A 22,661-nucleotide genomic window follows, 5' to 3' on the forward strand; every position below is an offset into this window, starting at 1 on the left:
TTTTACATCTTCATGTCTCCGTTGCATGCCCTATAAAACAGAGGACAACAGCACCTCCTGCAGAGCTGCTGGAAGCACAGGAAGAATACATAAATAGGGTTTACATCGGAGTCTGGGACACAGTCCCACTCCATGACAGCCAACAAACAATCCCACAGCCACAGCGTGCTCTAGCGCTCCTTCCCCATGCTGGCCCAGTAGTGTGCTGGGTTTCGGAACTCATACTTCCAGAACCATCTGAGGCTAAACTAAGAGATGCTGGACCCCCGTGAGGCCGGACGCGCCAGCCTTCCTCATCCAGCCACCAGGATCCGAGCAATCAGGCTCCAGTGTGGGCGGCCAGTGTCAGCCCCCTCTCTGGAGAGGGACACATCAGCATGACGAAAACCACTCTCAGAATATAAAGGAAGACACACACACACAAACACACACAAAAGAACAAAAGGGAGACGGGGCTTCTGGGAGTGGACGCTGCAGTCTTCTCGAAGGGCTGATGCAGAATGGCACATGAGTCACTTGTGACTGAGGGGTGAGGCAGCTGGACAGTCTCAGAACGAGGCAGCCTCCTCCAGCCTGCTACGTCTTTAGGATGCTGGGCACACATCTCTGACAACAGCACCTACACAGAGAAACCTTCCTGAGCTCCCTGCCTGCTCTGAGATCAATCTCTGTCCTCGCCTGTCGCCTGTCCTTCCTCCTCGGGGCCTCGTTAGGAGACAACAGGATATTACAACTTGGCTGTAGATGGTGATTCTGATCCCCAAGCCAGAAGGAACGTGGGGCAGAGGCAAAGGTCTCGCAGGGCTGTGGTGTTCAGGGTTGGGGGTGACGGCGAGCAGAGGCAGGGTATGCTGACCTTAGGTCATCCAACCCCTGAGTACTGAGCTCTGGGGGCCACGTAAAAAGGCACAGTGAATGGGGGAAAGACAAGATTCAGAGTGGCATGTGATAATAATAAAGACCGCTATCCCCGTATGCAGGCCCTGTTACAAGCACAGTATGGGACTGTCCTTGAATCTTCATTTGTAGCTCACAAAGAAACAGGCCCCAGGAATTGATGTAACTGCCCCAGGAGTGAGGGGGAGGGACTCCAACTCAGCCCCTCTCTGACCAGAAGCAGGCTGTCGAGGCAGCAGGAGGTAAGAACGAACACCAAGTTCCTCAGCTTTGCCTCCTTGATGCTTACTTCCTAGCATCATTACCCCAACTTCCTTGGGGGCCCAATTCTTCCCAGGAGCCCCCACCCCCGCTCCAGAGGTGGATGTGGAATCCAGCCCTCCCAGTCAGATTGTGGCACTCCTCCTGGCAGGTTCAAATGTCACAACCCTCCCTGCAGGAGAACCCCCGCATCCCCCAGAAATCTCCCTTCACATCTCACTGTCCAGATCACCCGTCCAGGTCACCTGTCACTGGCAGGGGAGGGGCTGCACCTGGGTAGAATGGACTTGGGGACAAGGCCGGGGAGAGTGGTCCACACAGCACAAGTCTGGAGGGAGGCATCAGCCCCACCCAGCTTCTCAGTAAGGAAGCTAGCCTGCCCCTTTCCTGTCCCACCAGGAGGGTCTGGGTTGTATATTTCCGTCACTTGCCACCAGGGCCCTGCCTAAGACGTGACAAGCATGAGAGATCTGGTGTGGCTCTAGGATGAGAAACTGAGGCTGGAGTGAGAGAGGTGAGGTCATACCCAGAAAGGCAAATACCTTGATGTCACTCATGTGTGGACTCTAAGAAATGAATGAACAAACAACACGTAACAAAAAGTAGACTCATAAAAGGGTTGCCAGGGTGGCTCAGTTGGTTAAGCGTCTGCCTTTGGCTCAGGTCGTGATCCCAGGGTCCTGGGATCAAGCCCTGCATCGGGCTTCGTGCTCAGCAGGAAGCCTGCTTCTCTCTCTCAAATAAATAAGAAAAAATTCTTAAGAAAAATAAATAGATACAGAGTACAAACTGGTGGTTTGGGTGGGGGGAGGTGGTGAAAAAACCAGAAAGCACCTGCGGCTGGAGGTGCCAACGGTGAGACTACAGTTGGCTCTCTGCCACAGAGGGCACGTCAGATCTCCTCCTGGAGATGAGGGCCCCTCCAGCAGAGAAGCAGGACACAGCATGGCTCTGCAAAGCCCTTGCCGTCTGTCCTTCCATCAGTGGGTGGGGACGGGCGCCTGAGCCAGGGAGGGTCACAGTCCCAGTGGGACTGGGTGGAGGAGGACTTGATGGCAGAGATCCTCCTGAGGCAGGACACCAAGTGAAAGGGGATCGGATCATAGGTACCTCCCGATCCATGCCTGCCTCTGCCCTCCTTGCACTGGCTTTTCCAAAACGTTCATTTCCTTCACTCCCGTCTCTCCTTCTCTATCCCCCTCTGCTTCGTCAGCTCCACACCCCTGGCACATGTGACATCCGGGTACAGAGAATGAACTCCCAGGAGTTCCCACACCAAAGCCAATAACATGAAAACAGCGAGTTCAGAGAAAGCCTTCCTTCCTTATAGATCTTCCGAAACAGGAAACGATGAAGGTTGAAGACCAGGCTTTACATTTTTGATCAAAGACATAAAAGCAGAGGGAGCTCGGTCTTGACGGCTGGTCTGCACAGGTGGCTCAGGAATCCAGGCCTGTAGCCCTGGGCTCCTGGTATAAATTCCCAGAAAATGCCGACACTGGGACCCAGGAGTATCTCTGGCGCTGCTCACCGGGGAAGCGTCAAGACGCAAGCCTCGAAGAGAAGACAGCCAGAGTAGGAAGCTGCCAGCTGCCCAGCTCCAGGTTTCTCCATCTGGACCCATGAGGTAGGGGAGCAGCTGCTCCAAACCAGTCCTCTGGTCATTCACTATCTACTTGGAATCAAAATCCTGCTATAAAACAAAGAGTTTCATTTGCTCTATTGGGTTTTCCCTACTGTTTTGTGCATCAAACAGTTTCTGGGGCCTCTAGGCCTAGCCCTAGGACGGGCTCAAAGGGCACAGAGACAGAGAAGACCCAGCCTCTGCCCTCCAGGAGATGAGTATGGTGGGAGACACAGGCAGAAACAGACACAGAGGCAGACACAGTGTCAGGCAGCGCCTAAATGCAGACCCAGAGCACCCAAGCGAGGGAGCAGCTAACTCTCCAAGGAGGGCATGAAGGGATTCATGAGGAAAAAGAGGTCACATGCTCCAGGTTAGGGGCATGGCCCACCACCAAGGCTTCCAGGTGAAAAACAAGGATAAGGGAAGGATGGTTGCTAGGAGTTGGGGAAGCACGGGGAAGGCAGAGTATAGCCATGGGCTTGTTGGGGTGAGAAAATAAATCTTTTCAGATGTCACAGCTTTCTCTCTCCTGTGATCAGTGCCCAAGGGTGGATGCAAAGGTAAGAGTAACAGTGCCTAGTGGTATTTAAGAATTTTTTTCCCTTTCCGGAGGCTTTTTTTTTTTTTTTAAGATTTTATTTATTTATTTGACAGACAGAGATTACAAGTAGGCAGAGAGGCAGGCAGAGAGAGAGGAGGAAGCAGGCTCCCTGCTGAGCAGAGAGCCCGATGCATCCCAGGGCCCTGAGATCATGACCTGAGCCGAAGGCAGAGGCTTAAACCACTGAGCCACCCAGGCGCCCCCCGGAGGCTTTTATAAAGAAAAAAATAAGTCTGAACATGGACCTGATTTGGAGGAATATGCCATCGAATTTCGAACTTTTCTCAAACAGTTTTGCCAAGTAAATAGGCAACTATTTAGATGTTTGTCACCATCATCAGAAAACGAACATGATTCACAATGGACAGTGTGGGCTGTGAAGTGTATTTCCATTTCAAGAACGCATTCAGCAGCCCTAAAAAGAACAGTTTCCTTATAACCTGGGAGGTATCCTGCCATTTACTGCAACTGTACCGCACAAGAGACATTCCACAGGAAAGGAATCCTGAAAGGCAACAATGTAGTAGACAAGAGTTACCAGCTAAAACCTGTGTGCCTCCATGGCGCCAGGTACCTTCTGCCTGCCATCCCTACTGGCAGCACACCACAGCGCCCCTCTTCCAGAGGCCCTGGACCGAGGTGAGACTTCAGTCTGGGATAAATTAGTGAGAAACAGAGAAGCTGATCATTTGCCTCTCAACTCCCAGACCTCTCTTTCTCTTCCCCTGTGGTCTGTGGCTCTGAGAGTTTCTGACATGACAACCCCGGTAGCCAACTGCTATTGGAAACATCACTAGTCTGAAATCCCCAGATCAGATGTGACCAAACAGATTTCGCGGGCTGAGGGATCGGGAGAACCAAAAGCCTGAGAAAGAGGCTGGCGAATTTGGGGATGTCTGGTGTTCACGCCATTTTGGGATCTAAGTGGGATTTGGTTTTTCTCCTCCACTCCCGTTCCCCCAACATTTCCTCTATCGGCTAATGGGCCCCAGCTGGAAATGTATGCAGGCAGCAGAGACAGGGGCCAGGGTCTGACCGGCTCCGGCGGGCCAGCCCTGGCCAGGAGGGGAATGTGACTGTTTATTTGGAATGGCTGTGCCCTGCCTCTGAGGGAGTTCAAGCGGTCAGATGTGTCCAAGTTGATTAGTGAAATCTGACGGGATGTCACCAGGTTTGGGGAGGAGGGCCATCTAGTTTTAAGCCCCCACCCTGCAATGTCCCCAGTGCCCGATAGGCACCGGCCACCAATTACAGTTACTGGAAAGTGGGGGCAAGAGGAGGTCAGGAGCTCTGGACCTCAGGAGCTTCTGAAATGTGTTTTTATAGGCTCTGTGGCCCAGGAGAGGCCTCAGTGGGGCACCAGGCTCACCTATGAAGCTGCTCTGGAGGTGGGAGGATCCGGCCCCAGAGACGAAACGCCACCGGCCCTGGCGTCTCTTTGGGGTCCCCGGGGCAGTGGATATAGTAGATACCGCCGGGTCTTTGGAGCCAGAGGGATGACTTCAGACGCTGGCTCTGCTGTCTGGTTACTTAACAGACCTGGGCCTAGGTTTTCTCGCCTGCTGCGGGGGAGTTACAGGAAAGGAAGGAAGGAACAGAGCTGGCCATCTGTGCGCAGCAGTCCTGACTCCACCACTAACCTGTACCACCCGTGTGCATGCAGCTCGCGTCACCCCCACAGCACCCTGGTCATCCCCCGCAACAAAGTCAAAGCTCAGAGGAGTGACGAGGCCTGCCCACAACTGCAAAGGACGTGAGGTGTGTTCTGACTTCAGTCCTTTCCATCCAAAATCCATATTCATTTCCTAGGGCTGCCCTAACCAATGACCAAAGCTGGTAGCGCGAAACAACAGAAATGTGTTCTCTCGCAGTCCTGCTGGCCAGAAGTCCAAAATCCATGTGTCAGCGGAGTTGGTCCCCTCTGTTACCTTAATTACATCTACAAAGACTCATATTCCAAAGAAGGTCATTTCTGAGCATCTAGGGGAACACAGCTTTTGTAGGCCACAATTCTACCCACTACAGTCCATCCTCGAGTCCCCAAACCTTCATTCACATCCATCCCATGTGCAAAATACTTTCCCCCAACATCGCCAATTTCTCACCCCTGTTATAACATACTCTAAGTCCAAAATCTCATCTAAATATCATCAGCTTAAAAATAACATCTAACCCACCTAATCAGGCACAGATATGACCCATCCTGGGGCCAAATGTCTCTCCATCTGTGGATGTGTGAAACTAAAAGACAAGCTTTTTGCTTTAAAATATAGGCAGAGCTAGAGGGTATTATGCTAAGTGAAATAAGCCAATCAGAGAAAGACAATTATCATATGATCTCACTGATATGAAGAATTTGAGAGACAGGGCAGGGGGTCGTGGAGGGTAGGGAGGGAAAAAATGAAACAAGATGGGATGGGAGAGGGAGACAAACCGTAAGAGAGTCTTATCTCAGGAAACAAACTGAGGGTTTCTGGCTGGTTGTGGGGAAAGGATGGGGTGGCTGGGTGATGGACATTGGGGAGGGTATGTGCTATGGTGAGTGCTGTGAATTGTGTAAGACTGATGATTCACAGACCTGTACCCCTGAAGCAAATAATACATTATATGTTAATTAAAAATAATAATTAAAAAATAACAAAATACAATAGAATATAGGTACAGGGGAAAAATGAAGGGAACACAGAAGTCATTGGACGCAAGCAAATTAGAAATCCAACAGAGCAACTTCTGTTAGCTTTCCTGGCCTGAAAATGACCCTCTGTGGCTTGGTCCTCCACGCTCTGGGCCCACAGGCTTCCCCGGCCCCAGCCTTTGGGCTCCCCTCTCTGGCTTCCGCCTTTGTGTCCACGGCTCTGGCCCTGGAGTCATTCTTCCTTTTTCTTGAAAGATAACATGAGTTAGCTGAGTAATTCTATCAGTCTACTTCCTACAATTAGAATATCAGAAGTCCGACTGCCTTTTTTTTTTTTTTAATATTTCATCGGGTCTTTCCCTTTCAGTCCAGGCTGGCAGTGTTTTTGCCAGATACAACATTCTCAAACACCTCGTGGGTCTCTCATTATGTCAAGGGGGTCCCCACCAATAAAAAAGAGAGTTCTCCACAGATCCTTCCTGGAGAAGCCCATCTCTAGTCCTGGCTTCTGCTAAGATGTCTGAATGGATCCACAAGTCCCATCCCTACTCTCCACAGCAGAGGCTGTCCAGCCGCACCAAAGGCCCTTCTCCAGAGCACGCTTTCTCAAAGTGCATTGCCTACTTTTAGCACCACTTGGAATCTTGAAAGGCCGAGAATCTCCCAAATTGTCAAGTGCAGGTATCTTTTTGCTAACAGTTCCACCTTCAATTTCCTCCTTTCCTCTCACATTTTACTTGAAGCAGCAAAGGAGAAACCAGGCTACACTTTTTTCACTTTGATTGGAAATATTCACATATTCAAGTTTGCTACTTACAAGTCATGCTTTCCCTGACTAGTAAATTAGAGAATAGCACAGCACTAGAGAGTCAAAAGGTAGGCTGGGGGAAATGGGTGAACAGAAGCAAGAGGAGAATTAAATTCATATTTGCCAAGCACCTTCCATGTGTCCAAGGACTACAGATCAGTAATGGAATCCTGATAGACAAGTTCCATATTCATAAGGATGAAAAGAGTGGCCAAAGACCTCAGAACATGTCCCCACTCCAACATCCCTGTCAGTTAATGTGGCTGCTTCTTTCCACCTCGGCCCTCCCTCATCCCACGCTTTGGTCCAGCACAGTGGCCATGGACCTCAGCACCCAACACCAGTCCCTCAGGCACTGCGCTTCAAAGTCCATGTCCCACGGCAACCTCTCCTGACACCCTCTTCCTGTTCCCAGCTGCTCTCCCAGGCTGCAAACACGTCTCCTCCCAGCGCAAAAGGGACGCTGGACAAGGGTAGCTCCTCAGCATCTGCCTCAGGGAACACCAGAAGGCAAAGAAATTTACATTTGATTCATTCTGTGTTCCAGCTAAGAATTAAAACACAGCACTACAGTAATCTTAACTTTGTTAAATATAAGTTTGGTTTATTTTCATAATTTCGTGCTTTATTTTTTTAAGATTTACTTTTAGTCCCTGGCACAACACGGATTTGATTTAAGTGGTGTGTTTATCCAGGACTAACAGTCTTCAGAGGAGGACCGATGAGAGCCAGCAGAGGAGGGGATTATGACCCTAGAACTCGGGGCCTATGTCAGGGGAAGGCCTGGGACTCAGAAGGGCAGTGTCATTGTCCCTCAGCTCCTGCTGCCACCCCAGGGAGCCCTGGAACCTGGCCAGTCTCAGGCCTATCAGGGAAGCTTTTCTTGAGGTTGGTCCTCCCCGGTCAGGAGACTCTTCCCGAATAACTCCAGCTCTGCAGAAGGAAGCAACAGCCACATCACCATAAAATGAGTGGAGCGAGGTGATTTAAACCTGAGGTCTCCTTTACCTGGGGAAGCCCTGGTCATTCCTCTCAGCCATGAAATGTCCCTTTCCTACATCCTCCCAGGCTATCCTAGACCAAGAATAGCCAACACAAGGTATAGGTGCCCCTTGGCCTCCCCTTCTTCGGGGCAGCCACTGTCATCGTGGTTCTCCCCCACAGGGTGGTGGGGTATTTTATGTGTCAACTAGGCTAAGCCACTGCACGTACATGTTTGGTCGAGCATTATAATGGATATTTCTGTGAGGGTATTTTTTGGATGAAATTAACATTAAGAGGAGTAAACTCTGAATAAAGCAAATTAACCCTCCATAATGTGGGTGGACTCCGTCCAATCAGTTAAAGGCCTGAACAGGAAGACTGGCCTCCTTGGAAGAAGAAGAAATTCTGCCAGCCAATAGCCTTCAGATTTGAACTACTTCCCTGGGTCTCTATCTTGTTGGCCTATCCAGTGGATTTCGGACCTGCTGGGCCTCATAATCACGTGAGCCAATTCCTTAAAATATACCCACATATATATATACACACACACTCTGTTTTTGAGGAGGACTCTAATACATCTAGTAAGCCAGACAACCTTAGAATCTGTCTCAAGACAGCCCCCCAGGGAGAACTCCCAGTTAGCAGGCAAACTGAATCCACGGACCCAGGGCTGTGAGTGCATCCAGCAGTTGGTGCTGTCCCCAGCGCAGTATACAGGGCCAAGTTCACGCCTCCATGTCCCTGCACTCCAGGTTCCTTTGAGAACTAGACAACCACCCTGGAGCCCAGATGTCTTCATAGGATCTGCCTGGCTCTAACTAGCCCTTGTTCCCCACTCTTTATTCCCCCTGAAGAGAAGGGTGGTCAAGGAGGCTCTAAGTGCTTCTCCAGTAAACAAAAACCACAAGAAAAGCCCACTGCAGATGGGAACCATCGAGGCCATTGAACAGCACTGAGATCAGAGCCAGGCTGGTAGTTCCCAGAGGCAGAGGCAACAGGGAGACACGCAGCTGCCCACAGGTCTTCCGGGGATAACATGGTGTCTACTAGTGGTCACTATGAGTACAAAACTCTTCTGGACAGACTCCAGAATGTAGGAGTCTGAACGACACAAGACTGTAACTGTTTTTAATTTGAAACTGCTGTGGCGAGGCAAAAAGAACCCAAAGAGAAGTCCGCGCGTACTTGCCAGCCTAACGTACGGAGCTTGTAGAAAGGGCAGGCATGCACCCTATGCCCTCACTTGTTGATCACGTGATCCTGAGCCCACCACACCTTCTGGAGCTTCCGCTTCTTCATCTACAAAGAACACCTACTTGGCAGGTTCACTATGGCACGTCACAGGCCTCCCCATGTGCGTATTGTTATAAGACTAGGGAGAGTGATGGTTCTAGAATCCAGGAAAGGTAGGAGAGAAGATGGAGCGGAGCAGACCCAGAGGGCCTGCCCTGGGGATCTGGCCCAATAGCTCAGCCACTGGAGAGGCAAAGGGGCCGACCCTCTTGTTCACCACTAGAGAGACAAACGAAAGGGAAGGACAAGGTAAGACTGACCTTGAGGGCAGGAATCTCCACACTGTCACCGAGGCTGATGGAGCCTGAGAGGATGGTCCCTGTCATCACAGTGCCTTGGCCTTTGATGGAGAAACAGTGGTCCACAGACATGAGCAGCGGCCCTGAGGGGTCTCTTCTCGGGATGGAAATCTGCGACGTCAGGAGCTAGAAAAGAGAGGTCGCATGCTGGTGCCATGCGCTGCCAGGGAGGGGAGCTGAACAGGGCAGGGCAGAGCAGGGCAGAGGGTGAGGGTAGTCCTTGGGTAAGCTGTCCCCGCTCGGAAGTGGATGGGTCCCTGGTGGCACTCCAGACTTTCATCGTGCCCTTGGCTCCTCTGGGTACAAAGGACAAGGGCATCTGGAGAAACCTCCTCTCTCCTCTCGTTGGGATAACTAACAGGCTCCCAAAAGGTCGGCCTCGGGACCCTCCTCTGCACTGAAGCAGCAGTGGTGGCCTGCTGTAGGACAGCCCGAGGCACATCCATCCGACCTCACATGACTTCCCAGCCTTCTGAGCCTGCAGGATTTAAGATATGTCATCGGCTAGCCCTTAGGTGCCGTGGAGGCCTCGTCCCCCACCATGTGGCTTCTCAAGGCAGGAACCAGCCACTGGCAGGCCCTGGAAGCTCCCCACCAGCTTTGCCTCCCCTTCTCTGGAGAGACACCGCCTCTGGGAAGGCTCTTCTGCTCCTTCTGTATGGCTATGCTCCCCGCCCCCATCACCCGTTAACACACTGTTGTGAGCTTTTGTTTATTTGTCTCTCTCCTAGGGCCATGAGTCCTCCAAGGATCTCCAGCAGCTGGCATGGTGCCTGAGAGAAGGACAAGCGACCAAACGGCCCCGGTGAGCAGGGCTGCCGCCATGTAAGGCAGGGCAGGAAGGCGTGAGGCCACAGCTCCAGGCCCAGGCAGAGATGGGGGACCACCTGACGTCTGCCAAGGGCCAGCGTTGCCCTCTCAGTCTGTGGGGCTGCTGCTTGCTCCTTCTCCTTCCACATGCTTCTACCACAGCCAGCCCATTTTCCTCATGCTGACTATGTGCTCTTAGATGTCAGAGCTAATTCCTAATAAACAAATGAAAATAAAGGCCACATTATTCCTTTTATTTTGAGGCTTTCGGATTTCGTTAGGAAAGAAGCTGTCAAAAAGTATTTGGCAGTGAATGCTCCAAACTCTCAGCCTTGTGATAACAATTCTGGGAAAAAAATTAAAGACTCAAAACAGGCTTGGCCTGGGATTTATGCAGAGGTTTCTTAAAGGAATACACAAACATCTTCCATAGCAGTGTTTGTGAATTTTGCTTTAGTAAAAACAACTGTCCAAGCTCCTAGGCCAAGAGCTCTCAGAAGGAGAGGAAAAAGTAGCAAAAGCCTCAGCCAGGAAAGGTCTGCTCTGCTAAGTCTGTCAGAGCAGCACCGTGTAATCACAGAATCGGTTGCAGTGCACACGATCGCATCGTTCTCAGCTCTGTGGGTCCAGGTGTCAGGGGACCCCAAAGACACCCCAGCAACAGATCTGGGGCCGAATGCCAGCTCCACCACATACTTGCTGTGAGACCTTGGGAAAGTTACTTAACTTCTCTGGACCTCGGACGCCTCCTTGGTAAAACAGGGATAAATAACCTAAGCCTCCCAACGCCACTGTGAAAGTTCATGGTCCTCGTGAAAGGCATGTAAAGACCAGTACAGCTCCTGGTACTATGATAAGCACCATCGCTATCACAGCAAACTCTGATATGGCACTGTTCCGAGCACAGGACACCTACTAACCTCATCTAACCTGCATGCCAACTCCACAGCTGGTGTTCTTTTCCTGACTTTACAACTGAGGGGACAGAGGTGAGAGAGAGCAGCTCATGTGCTTAGGCCCACACAAAGAGCAGGTGGTGGGCCGAGGATCCAGCCCACAGTCGCCACGCCACCCTTCTGAGCGAGGGACACTGGTCTCCATTGTCACGGCCTCACAGCAGCATCACCCCCCACCCCCCACCCCTGTCCCGTCTTCTGGCTGCCCTGGGCACTCTGTGCTGGCTGGGCTCCCGGCCGTACCTATCACCACTGAGCCTGGAGGAAGCCCGTGCCTCAGAAGCGCCGTTATTTCAGGGAGCCCACGAGGCCCTGAGCCTCGCTGCCCTGCTGCTGGGCTCGTCTCCATCAGCCAGTGGGACACAATGGGGCACTGGCCCACTCTGAAGGCCTGGAACGGAAGACATGGCCCAGAGCCCCAGGAGGCAGGAGCTGCTCTGTCTGAGTGGGGGTGTTTGACAAGAGAAAGGAAAAAGAACAACTTATAAGGGTGTGGATAGCTCAGCAGGACCTTGGGCTGGAGAGTGAGGCCTCTGCTTCTATTTTGGTTTTACTCTAGGAGCGGGGTGAGGGAGGGTCCACTAAGGTATGTAGGTGCCTGGGGGAGGCGTGGTGGGACTTAAAGGAACAGCTCAGAGTCTTCTTGCTGGGGTGCCGCCCCCTTCTCTCCGTTTCAGACCTAGCAGGATACAAGGGGCCCGAGTGGGGCTGGGGCCACAGGCCAGCCTGGATTCAAGCTGACAGTACCTCAATGAGCTCCGAGATGCCCTGTGGAGCTTCTGTTTCAGGGGCCTCTGGCCCCCCAGGCTTGGCCGCCACGGGTATAATTGGTGCACCTCGGAACCTGAAATGGAAAAACAAGCCCCGCCAAGTTACAGAGATCATCAGCATGGAGGAGCAACAGATGAGGAAACGGAGGCCCCACAGGGAAACCCTAAGGATGAATGACAAAATTTAAGAGGGTGCTCCTATGTTTTAACTTCCACTTTCACAACCCACTCTGAGGAGGCAGCAGTGAACCCTAGCCCCCAGGACTCTGAATAAAAGACCCCCTTGAAGAAGACCAGTAAGTACATCCCAGCCTCCTGCAGAGACTCAGGAAATACTGGTTTATCAAAAAATCTCTGAAGGGGCACCTGGGTGGCTTAGTTTTTAAGTGTCTGCCTTCAGCTCAGGTCATGATCCCAGGGTCCCGGGATTGAGCCCCACATTGGGCTCTCTGCTCAGCGGGAAGTCTACTTCTCCCTCTCCCTCTGCCTGCTGCTCCCCCTGCTTGTGCTCCCTCTCTCCCCGTCAAATAAATAAATCTTGGGGAGGGGGGAAGTCAAGTCCCTGAAGACGCACCTGAAAAACATACTTCATCATACCAGCGTCTAATGGCAGGTAATCCTGCCCCGACCCTCCTGAAGAGCTCCTCCTTCTTTAAGAAGGGTTTCTTCTTCTTCCTCTACTTCTTCTTTTTTTTGAGATTTACTTATTATTTTGAGAGAGCACAAGCAGGAGGAGGGGCAGAGAAAGAGAGAATCCTCAAGCAGACTCCCCACTGATCATGGATCCAGATGCAGGATTCCAGGGTCCTAGGACCCTGAGCTCATGACCTGAGCTGAAACCGAGTCAATCACTTAGCCAACTGAGCCACCCAAGTGCCCTGAGATTCTTACTATAAGTATACTTTTATCTTTTCCATTGATTAAAAACATAAAATAAAATGGAAAAGAGAAAATATATAACCCATAATTCTATCATGTATTATAAAGAATTTTCTATTGAATGATAGCAACAACAGTGATATAATGGCAAATAAACTATAAGGATGTGAAATTTCATGTATGTGATAACCAAAATAAAAAAAGACCCCTTGGCAATGCATGGAAAAACCAAGGTTAAAAAAGGGGCACTGCAATGGCAGGAATATGGTTGTATATTCATCCTCTAGGTGCTAGCAATGGCTGAGCCAAGCATATCACCTGGACACCTTCTGTGAAAGCTCTCAGCACTGCTACAGAATTGCCACCATTTTACAGATGAGAAATTGAGGCTTAGAGAGACGAATTAATTTGCTACAAGTCATTTATTATTAATCTCAGAACCAAACTCTAACCCAGCCCATCTTACTCTAGAACCAAGGGTCACAGCTTCCATGTTATAATCCTACTGCCCAGGCCTCCTCTTTCATTTACACAGCTGCATTACAGTGTGACCCAGAATTTACATGCTTTTCCCCACTAATGTTACTTATTTAGAACATTTTGAATTTTTCACTATCATAAATAACACTGGTAAACATGATGGTGGACATGACTGGCTTTTTCTTCCCTTGCTTTCAGATTAATTCATGGGGTATAAGTCTAAAACTAAATACATTGAAAAATCAGCAAAATGGTGGAATAAGGACAATCAGAAAGACTCTCCTCTGTAAAATAAAGAACATAGGCAAAAAATCATCAGAAGCAACTTTTTCAGAACTCTAGAAATTAACCAAAGGTTTGCAGCAATCTGTGGGATGTTTATTCAAGAAAAATGGCTGAATCTTAGTAAGAATAAAAGAGCTTTGTGGCATTTTAACTTGCCTTATTCCCATCCATTCTTCCCCAACTCTGCAGCATACCTAATAACCAGCATCTGCAATCAGAATGGAAGCCAGCAGCCTGACAGTCACTGAGGGGGCAGAATGGGTCTGAGTTCCATAAAGCCCTTTTCATAGAGAATTGCCATTATTTTTCCTTTCCTTCCTTCTTGGAAGACTCTACTTGCAAAGTTATCTTTATTTTTCCTTAAGGGCATTTGTTGAAAACAATCAGAGGCAATTGTTTAATACCACAGCTGCCTGAGGGAGGATAACAGTTTGGGTAAGTCGGTGGACCAAACAGCTTAGAAGGAAAAGCTAGGAGCTTCCATGGGAGCTTTGGAAAACCTTCCATGAGAGGTTTGAAGGTTTCCTGGGAAACTAGACGGCTATTTATGGGCAAAAACATGGTACATGGTCAGGAAAGACATGAGAAGGCCCTAAGTTCTTACCTCTGGCTGACCTTGAGATTCTATGCAAACAGGAAGTGAAGGCCAAGGCAGAGTTGTCAACTGCCTGCCTGAGCACTGAAAGCAAGCCCCAATATGCACAAAGAGATCCTTGTCAAAGATTGGGAGACTTACTGATTCTAGGCATTTAAGAAAAGCTCTAATCATTAGCTGACCACTAAACTGAGCAGAGACTTCAGTGGTCACACATGACTTTCAAAATTACTTCACAAAAGTAATTTGTGTGATACTATCCAAATTAACAACAAACTATGAAAGTGTGGGTAAAGAAGAGAATCCAATAGCCAGAATGGCCACATTATATTCTTGTGTAAGTGCAGTTTACATTTTACATTACATTTTACATTTACATATTCAGTAAAGAATAACAATACAACAAAGAAACAAAAGTATGGTCCATACACAAGAAAAATATGGAGTATAATAAAAATTGTTCCTGAGAAATCCCTACTAGACAACAGTCTTAAATCAGCTATTTTAAATTTGTTCGAGAAATAAACCAGGTCTAAAGAGCTAAAGGAAAGAATGAATATAATGTGTCACCAGAGAGGAAATAACAAAAAAGTTTAAAATTATAAAAAAATAGAAATTTTGGATTTGAAAAATACAATAACTAAAATGAAAAATCTGCTAGAGGAGCTTAATAGCAGATTTGAGCAGGCAGAAGAATCAACAAACTTAAAAATAGAACAATTTGGTTTATTCAACCTAAGAAAATTCAAGAAAAATGAGAGAGGAGAAACTAACACAACCTCAAAGATATGTGAGACATCAAGTACATCAACAGGAGCATACTGAGAGGTCCAGAAACAAAGGTGAGATGGGGCGGCAAGATCCGCATAAGCTTCAAAAACTTTCAAAGTTTCTGACGGACATCTAAAAAGCTTAGCAAATTCCAAGTAAGAAAAACTCAGAGATGTGACCCAGACACATCATAATCAAACTGTCAATGGCCAAAGGCATGGAGAAAGCAACAAGAGAGAAGTGGCTCGTTTAGCACAAGGCATCCTCAAGTAGAGTAACAGCTGACCTCTTCAGAAACCATGGCAGCCAATACCAAACACCTAAAAACAAAACAAAACAAAAACAAAAGCAAAAAAACCCTATCACAGAGCAGACACTTGATAGGTATTTATTAAATAAATGAATAAATGAACAAGTTAAAAAAAGAAAAGAAAAGAAAAAAAGAAACCATGGCAGCTAGAAGGTAATGGGATGACATATTCAAAGTTCTGAGAATTTTTAAAAAAAGAAGAAGTAGTAGTAGTAGTAGTAGTCATCGTCATCGTCGTTGTTGTCATCAACCAAGACTTCTGTTTCTGGCCCCCCCCTCAAAAAAAAGCTTCAAAAATGAAGAGAAATGTAGAATTACCGTATGGTCCAGAAATTTCCTGAGTATAAACCCAGAAGAATGGAAAAAATAGGTACTCAAATAAATACATATACATGTATGTTTACAACAGCACTATCCACAAAAGCCAAAAGCTGGAAACAGCCCTAACGTCCATCAACGCTATAAGTGAAAAAGCCAGACACAAGAGATCACCTATTGTGTGATTTATATGAAATATCCAGAATAGGCAAATCCATAGAGACAGAAAACAGACTGGTGGTTCCCAGGGCTGAGAGAACAGGAAACAGCTGCTAAATGGGTACAGGGTTTTTGAAATCAGATAGTGGGGATGCTGGCACAATTCTGTACACATTAAAAGGGTGAATTTTATGGTATGTGAATTATATCTTCATTAAAAAGAAAAGAACATACATTGAAAGGTTTGCTACCTGCTTTACTACCACAGTGATTATCTGCAATGTCTATTTCACTAAACATACACCAAAAGCTCCTTATTTTTTATGCATACCTCATTTTAATTTGTATTTCCTTAGTAAGCCATACAATGTTGAACATCTTCCATCTGTTTATTTACTAAGTGTGCTTTTAGTGAATGTTTCCACACAACTTTCTGTTCTGGTCTTTGGTTCCTCCAGTAGGTGACCCTTACCTTCCCCGGACTCTAAAAATTGCTCTGCAGTCCAATGTCCAACACAGTGGGAGCGAGGGAAAGGGACGAGGTCAAGTGCCAATGGTACCAGCACCTGTGCTGCGTGGCTCTGCACTCCTCATTTCAACAACCCCACAAAGTGGCTGTTATTACCGCTCCTCTGGGTTTACAGAAGGGGGTCCTAAGTTGGCTAGAGTCTGTCATTTGCTCCAGGTCACATAGCGAATGAGTGGTGGGGCTGTGATCAAAACCAACTCTGGGTTTACCACCCACCCGAGAATATCAAGAGAGTTAGAGTCAGGGCTGTATGCCTCTTCTTGAATCCATGAGATTTTGGAAAGTGGCTGATCTTCAAAGATCAGGCAACATAACATATTTAAGTCCTATAAACAGTCCTATAAACAATATCCTTGCCCTTTAGTAATTTTAGTTCTCAAACCAATGAAAGAAGATGATAGCTATAATGACAGTATTCAATATTCTCATACTTTGCTATCACTTTCAAATAAAGACATAAATTTACTGGATCCTTCAAACAAGCCTTCTTGGCTTCTTGGAGCCTACCTTCTTGGAGGTAGGAAGAACAGTTGTTAACATTCCCATAACATTAGTTGAGCATGATGTGAATGGCACTTAGTTAAATGCTTCCATCACCTCATTTGATCCTCATGGTAATGACGTGAGGGATAAAACTGGCATTTTAGAGATGGGGAAACTAAGGCAAAGAGAGGTTAAATAGCTTCTAAAGGGCAGAATTAAGGAGCTCTGTTCCAGAGCTCTCTCCTTCCCACTATGCGACATCCCCAGGATAACCTCCACAAAAGCCAAAGGGTTCCCTCCTCGGGGAATGGCTGCTGGTGTCAGATGTCACCACGGCTCCTTTGAAACATAAAAACAGAAGATGGAGCCCAGTGATCCCACCCACCAGGACAGGGCTGGGCTGCTCTGCTCCATCCCCTCCTGCCTCTATTTCAGTGTTACCTTCACACAGCTCACTGGTCCCATACCCTCTTCTCACGTTTTGTCAAAATAGTACACCACCTAAGTTAGCTATTATTTCTCAAGGCTTTTCTTTTAAAACAATTTACATTCTTACTTAAAAACACTTACTGAAAAACATAATTATGTATTACCTAAAAGGAAGACTGGTATCATTTGCCACAAAGAAAAGGTACAGAAGAGACCCTCCCATCACCAGGCATTGCAAGGACAGCCACTGGCCAATGGTCCCCACTCCGTCTGCTCCATAAAACCTGTGCCTAAAGAAAGTCTGGTGTAGGGGCACCTGGATGTTTCAGTGGGTTTAAGCCTCTGCCTTTGGCTCAGGTCATGATCTCAAGGTCCTGGGATCGAGCCCCACATGGGCTCTCTGCTCAGCGGGGAGCCTGCTTCCCCCTCTCTCTCTGCCTGCTGCTCTGCCTACTTGTGAATTCTCTCTCTCTGTCAAATAAATAAATAAAATCTTTAAAAAAAAGAAAGAAAGCAAGCCTGGTGTATGTTCAATGTCCATGCTCAGCAGACGACGTGAGGCTCACAGCCATGCTTGAGAGTCTAGGACACCTCACGTATTTGCCTTCACCAGTTGACCTTTAACCTGAGCAGGAAGCACAACAGTTATGGCATAAACTTGCTAATGCCAGTTGTGTTACTTTAATTCAATTTAGTATCCTAAAACAGTCTGATAATAGCTATTTCTATGAGAACTAAGTTGAATTATCTAGAAAGATGCAAGACAGATGAATCTCTTTAAACTCTGGTGATAAATTAGATGTGAATAAGAAAATCATAAAAGACTTCAGGGGGTGGGGCGCCTGGGTGGCTCAGTCCAGTAAGCCTCCAGCTCCTGGTTTCTGCTCAGGTCATGATCTCACGGTCATGAGATGTAGCCCTGTGTCAGGCTCCACGCTCAGCAGGAAGTCTGCTTGAGATTCTCTCCCTCTCCCCTTCTCCATACTCGTTTTCTCTCTCCAAATAAATAAATAAATAAATAAATAAATCTTAAAAAAAAAAAAAAAAAGACTTCAGAGGAGGTTGTTCAAACACAGGGAAGTTCTCCACTCACACTGCTGAGCAAACTGTGCTTCCCACTAAACCGACCAAAATAGTAGGCAGTGCATTTGGGTATGGTTATATGTAAAAGAACTCAGAGCACCAATCAGTGGGCTCAAACCAGAAGAAAAGATGGGCTGGGTAGAAGATTTTCCGGCAAGTGACAGATGTAATGAGGTCATGAGTTCCTGCAGCAAGTACCTTGGCTGCAAGAAGCTGTCTGATGCTCAGACATAATAGAACCAAAGCCATTTGCTGAGGCCTTCTCCAGGAAACTTAACTGGAGAACAAGTCTAACACACTGGTGGGACTATTCTAACTTGTAAGATACTATCAAGAGAAGCAATCATGCACACACACACACACACACACACACATACACACACACACACACACACAAGTGCATGCCGCACCTGGAGAGGAAAAAAAGCCAAAATGATGACAACAGCTGCCTAAGGTCTTGCAGCTGGAACTTGCAAATTACGACTTTTTAAAACTGGCAAAGCAACAAACCCTAGAGCTTTTAAAAACATAAGTTCTGACCAAGAAGAACATCCAGAATATAGCTTGCTTTACTGAATTCAGACCAAAAGAATTAATGATAACATACGAATCAGGAGTGCTAATTTGTGTAAAATTGAAATTACAGGTGATGCAGAAATCACACATGCCCAAACAAAACAGCAAGAAGAAGAGGAGATAAGCCTGAATTCAGAATGCAAAACCACTCACATGGCCAAGATGCCCTAGACAAGCCTGGATTAACTGCCCCCAGCGTAGTGCTCATGAGGAAGGGGAGGCACGATGCTCAGAACCTTGTAAGTTTCCCCTGGAGCAACTTACATTATTGATGTTATTAACTAAGGATGAATGCATGTGTTGGAAGTTAAAACATTATGTAAAGTTTGAATGTGTCATCTTTCCTAATTCTCTGCTTTAAGCAACTTTTGATTAATCAACTACAGTTCCCTACAGAGGACAAGAAATCTACTACTGTAGCTACAAAAATAAACACAGAGAAAGCAAAAGAAGGCGATTAAATCCTAGCTAGATACTACTCCCTGCTGAAGGCTCTGAGCCTTGTTAAAAAATTAGGGAACTGCTGAAGACATAGTGGGACCAGACGGAGACATTTTCCTGAACTCAAAGAAGAGATTTAAAGATAACTGAAAAAGAATTGACTTTCTCAGACAACTCCATGCATTTTCCCCAAAATTTTTATAGTGGTAAAATACACATGACAAAAAAATTACTATCTTAACCATATGTAAGCGTATAGTTCAGAGGTATAAAATACATTCATAATGTTGTGCGGTGATCATCACCATCCAATTCCAGGGCTCTTTTTTTTTTAAAAAAAAAGATTTATTTATTTGAGAGAGAGAGAGCAGCAGCAGGGGGCAGAGGGAGAGAGAGAATCTCAAGCAGGCTCCCTACTGAGTACAGAGCCTGATGCAGGGCTCAATTTCATGAACCTGAGATAATGACCTGAGCTGAAATCAAGAGTGGGACGCTTAACCGAATGAGCCACCCAGGTGCCCCCCAGAGTTCTTTTTTCTTATAAAAACTCCATACCCATTAAACAGTAACTGCCCATTCCCCCGTCTCTTAGCTCCTGGCAACACTACTCTGGCTCTATGATTCTGACTACTCTACACTATCTCACATAAATGGAATCATACAGTACTTGCCTTCTTGTAACTGCCTTACTTCACTCAGCAGAATGTCCTCGAGGTTCATCTATGTTGTAGCATGTATCAAAATTTCCTTAATTTTTAAGGCTAAATAATAGTCTATGGGGAATGTACTTATGTATGTATCACACTTTGCTTATTCATTCGTCAAACAATGGACACCTGGACTTGCTTCCACCTTTTGGCTATCATGAATAATGTTATTATGAACATGGACGTACAAATATCTCTTGGGGACTCTGCTTTCAATTCTTTTGGATATATACCCAGAAGCAGAATTGTTGCATGGTAATTCTATTTTTAAATTTTATAAGTTCTTATTTAAATTCCATTTAGTTAACATAACTATTCGTAATTTTTTGAGGAACCCCTATACCATTATCCATGTCAGCTGAACCATTTTACATTCTCACTAATACTGCAAAAAAGCTCCAATTCTCCACATTTCGCCAATACTTATTTTTTTTGTTTTTTGACCCCAGCCATCCAAATAGATACGAGGTGGTATCTCATTACAGTTTTTATTTGCATTTCCCTAATGACTGGTGATGCAGCATTTTTTCATGTACTTATTGGCTATTCATACATCTTCTCTGGAAAAATGTCTATTCAAATCTTTCCCATTTTTGAACCAGGTCATTTGGTTTTTGTTCTTAGGAGACAGTTCTAGGAGTTGCCTATATATTCTTACTATAGATATACAGATTCACAAATATTTTCTCCCATTCTGTAGGTTGTCTTTCTATTCTGTTGATAAATTTTGATGTACAAATTTTAAAAATTTCCTTCTGAGAGTTTTAGGTCCGACATTTAGTTCCTCAATCCCCTTTGAGCTAATGTTTGATATGATGTCCGCCCTCGTTATTTTATTTTATTTGTGGCTATCCATTCAGTTTTCCCAGCAGTGTTTGTAGAAAGATTATCCTTCCCTCACTGAATGGTCTTGGCCCCCTTGTCAAAATTCATCCGAACATATATGCAAGGGTTTATTTCTAGGCTCTCTATTACATTCCATTGGTGTTTTTGTCCATCTCTATGCTAGAGCCCATACTGCTTTGATTACTGTAGCTTTGTAGTAAAATTTGAAATCATGAAGTATAAACTCCCCAATTTTGTTCATCTTTTTCAAGAATGTTTCAGCTACTTGGGGAACTTTCAGACTCTGTATGAATTTCAGTATGGGTTTTTCTATTTTTGCAAAAAAAAAAAAAAAGAAGTGACTGGGATTTAGATAGGGATTATGTTGAATCTATAAATTGCTTGGGGTAGTACTGACATGTTAACAGTATTAAGTCTTCTAATCCATGAGCAGGAGATGTGTTTTTATTTATTTATGATTTTTTAAATTTCTTTCACCAATGTTTTATAGCCTTCATTATACAAATCTTTTACCTTCTTGGTTATTCCTAAGTATTTTACTCTTTTTGATGCTACTACAAATGGAATTCTTTTCATAATTTACTTTTCAGACTATACATTGTTAAAGTATAAGAATGCAACAGATTTTTGCATGTTGGCCTTATATCTTGCTACTTTGCTGAATTCATTCATAAGCTCTAATAGGTTTTTGTGGAATTATATGCAGTTTTCTACATGTAAGATCATATCATCTGTGAAGAGATCATTTTACTTCTTCCTTTCCAACTGGGTGCTTTTATTTCCTTTTCTTGCCTAACTACTCTGACTAGAACTTCCAGTACCATCTTGAATGTGGCAAAAAGTGGTAATGTTTGTCTTGTTCCTGATCTTAAAGGAAAAACCTTACTCTTTCACCATTGCATAAGATGTTTGTTATGGGTTATTTGTGTAGGCTTTTTTTCTTTTAAAGATTTTATTTATTTGACAGACAGAGATCACAAGTAGGCAGAGAGGCAGGGGCAGGGGGAAGCAGGCTCCCCGCTGAGCAGAGAGCCCGATGCGGGGCTCGATCCCAGGACCATGAGATCATGACCTGAGCTGAAGGCAGAGGCTCAACCCACTGAGCCACTCACACAGCCCTCATGTAGGCTTTTATTACACCGATTGTACTTTCCTTCCCTTCCTAGTCTGATGAAAAGGTGTTGAATTTTGTAAAATGTTTTTTCTGCATCAATTGAAATGATCATATGGTGTATTGCATTAAATAATTTTTTTGTATGTTGAACCATCCTTGCATTCCAGGAATAAATTCCATTTAGTTGTGGTGTATAATTATTTCAGTATGCTGCTAAATTCAGTTTGCTAACATTCACTGAAGATTTTCACATGAATATTCATAAGGGATTTGGGTCTTCAGTATTCTTGTGGTATCTTTTTCTGGCTTTGGTGTCAGGGTAATGCTGGCCTCACAGAATGAGTCAGAAAGTGTTCTTCAGTTTGTTTGGAAAATCTTAGGAAAAATGGGTTACTACTTCTTTGAATGTTAGAAGTCGCCAATGAATCAGGTCAAGAGCTTCTCTTTGTTAAGAGATTTTTGAATACTGATTTAATCTCCTTAGTAGTTACAAGTGTATTCAGATTGTTGGTATATTTATGATTTAGTCTTCGTAGGTTTTGTTTTTCTACGACTTTGTTCATTTCATCTAGGTTACCCAATTTGTCTGGCTGTTCATAGTACTTTCTCATAATCCTTTCAATTTCTATAGAATTAGTAGTAATGTCTTCACTTTTATTTCTGATTTTAATAATTTGAGTCTTCTCTCTTTCCTTCTTAGTCCATCTACCTAACA

General features: G+C 45.9%; 1 protein-coding gene across 2 annotated transcripts in view; it reads right to left on the reverse strand.

The window, feature by feature from the left end:
- Positions 1-22,661, reverse strand: part of EEFSEC (eukaryotic elongation factor, selenocysteine-tRNA specific) — a 248,017-nt gene that overhangs the window by 123,111 nt on the left and 102,245 nt on the right. For both annotated transcript variants that reach the window (XM_045992112.1, XM_045992113.1), the window contains exons 3-4: positions 11,919-12,015; positions 9,367-9,531 (exon numbers count right to left, since the gene is read on the reverse strand). In XM_045992112.1, coding sequence (XP_045848068.1) covers positions 9,367-9,531; positions 11,919-12,015 — 262 coding nt within the window. The remainder of the gene's footprint in view (positions 1-9,366; positions 9,532-11,918; positions 12,016-22,661) is intronic.

This window comes from Meles meles, chromosome 20 (genome assembly GCF_922984935.1).
Source record: "Meles meles chromosome 20, mMelMel3.1 paternal haplotype, whole genome shotgun sequence".
NCBI classification, from domain to species: Eukaryota; Metazoa; Chordata; class Mammalia; order Carnivora; family Mustelidae; genus Meles; species Meles meles.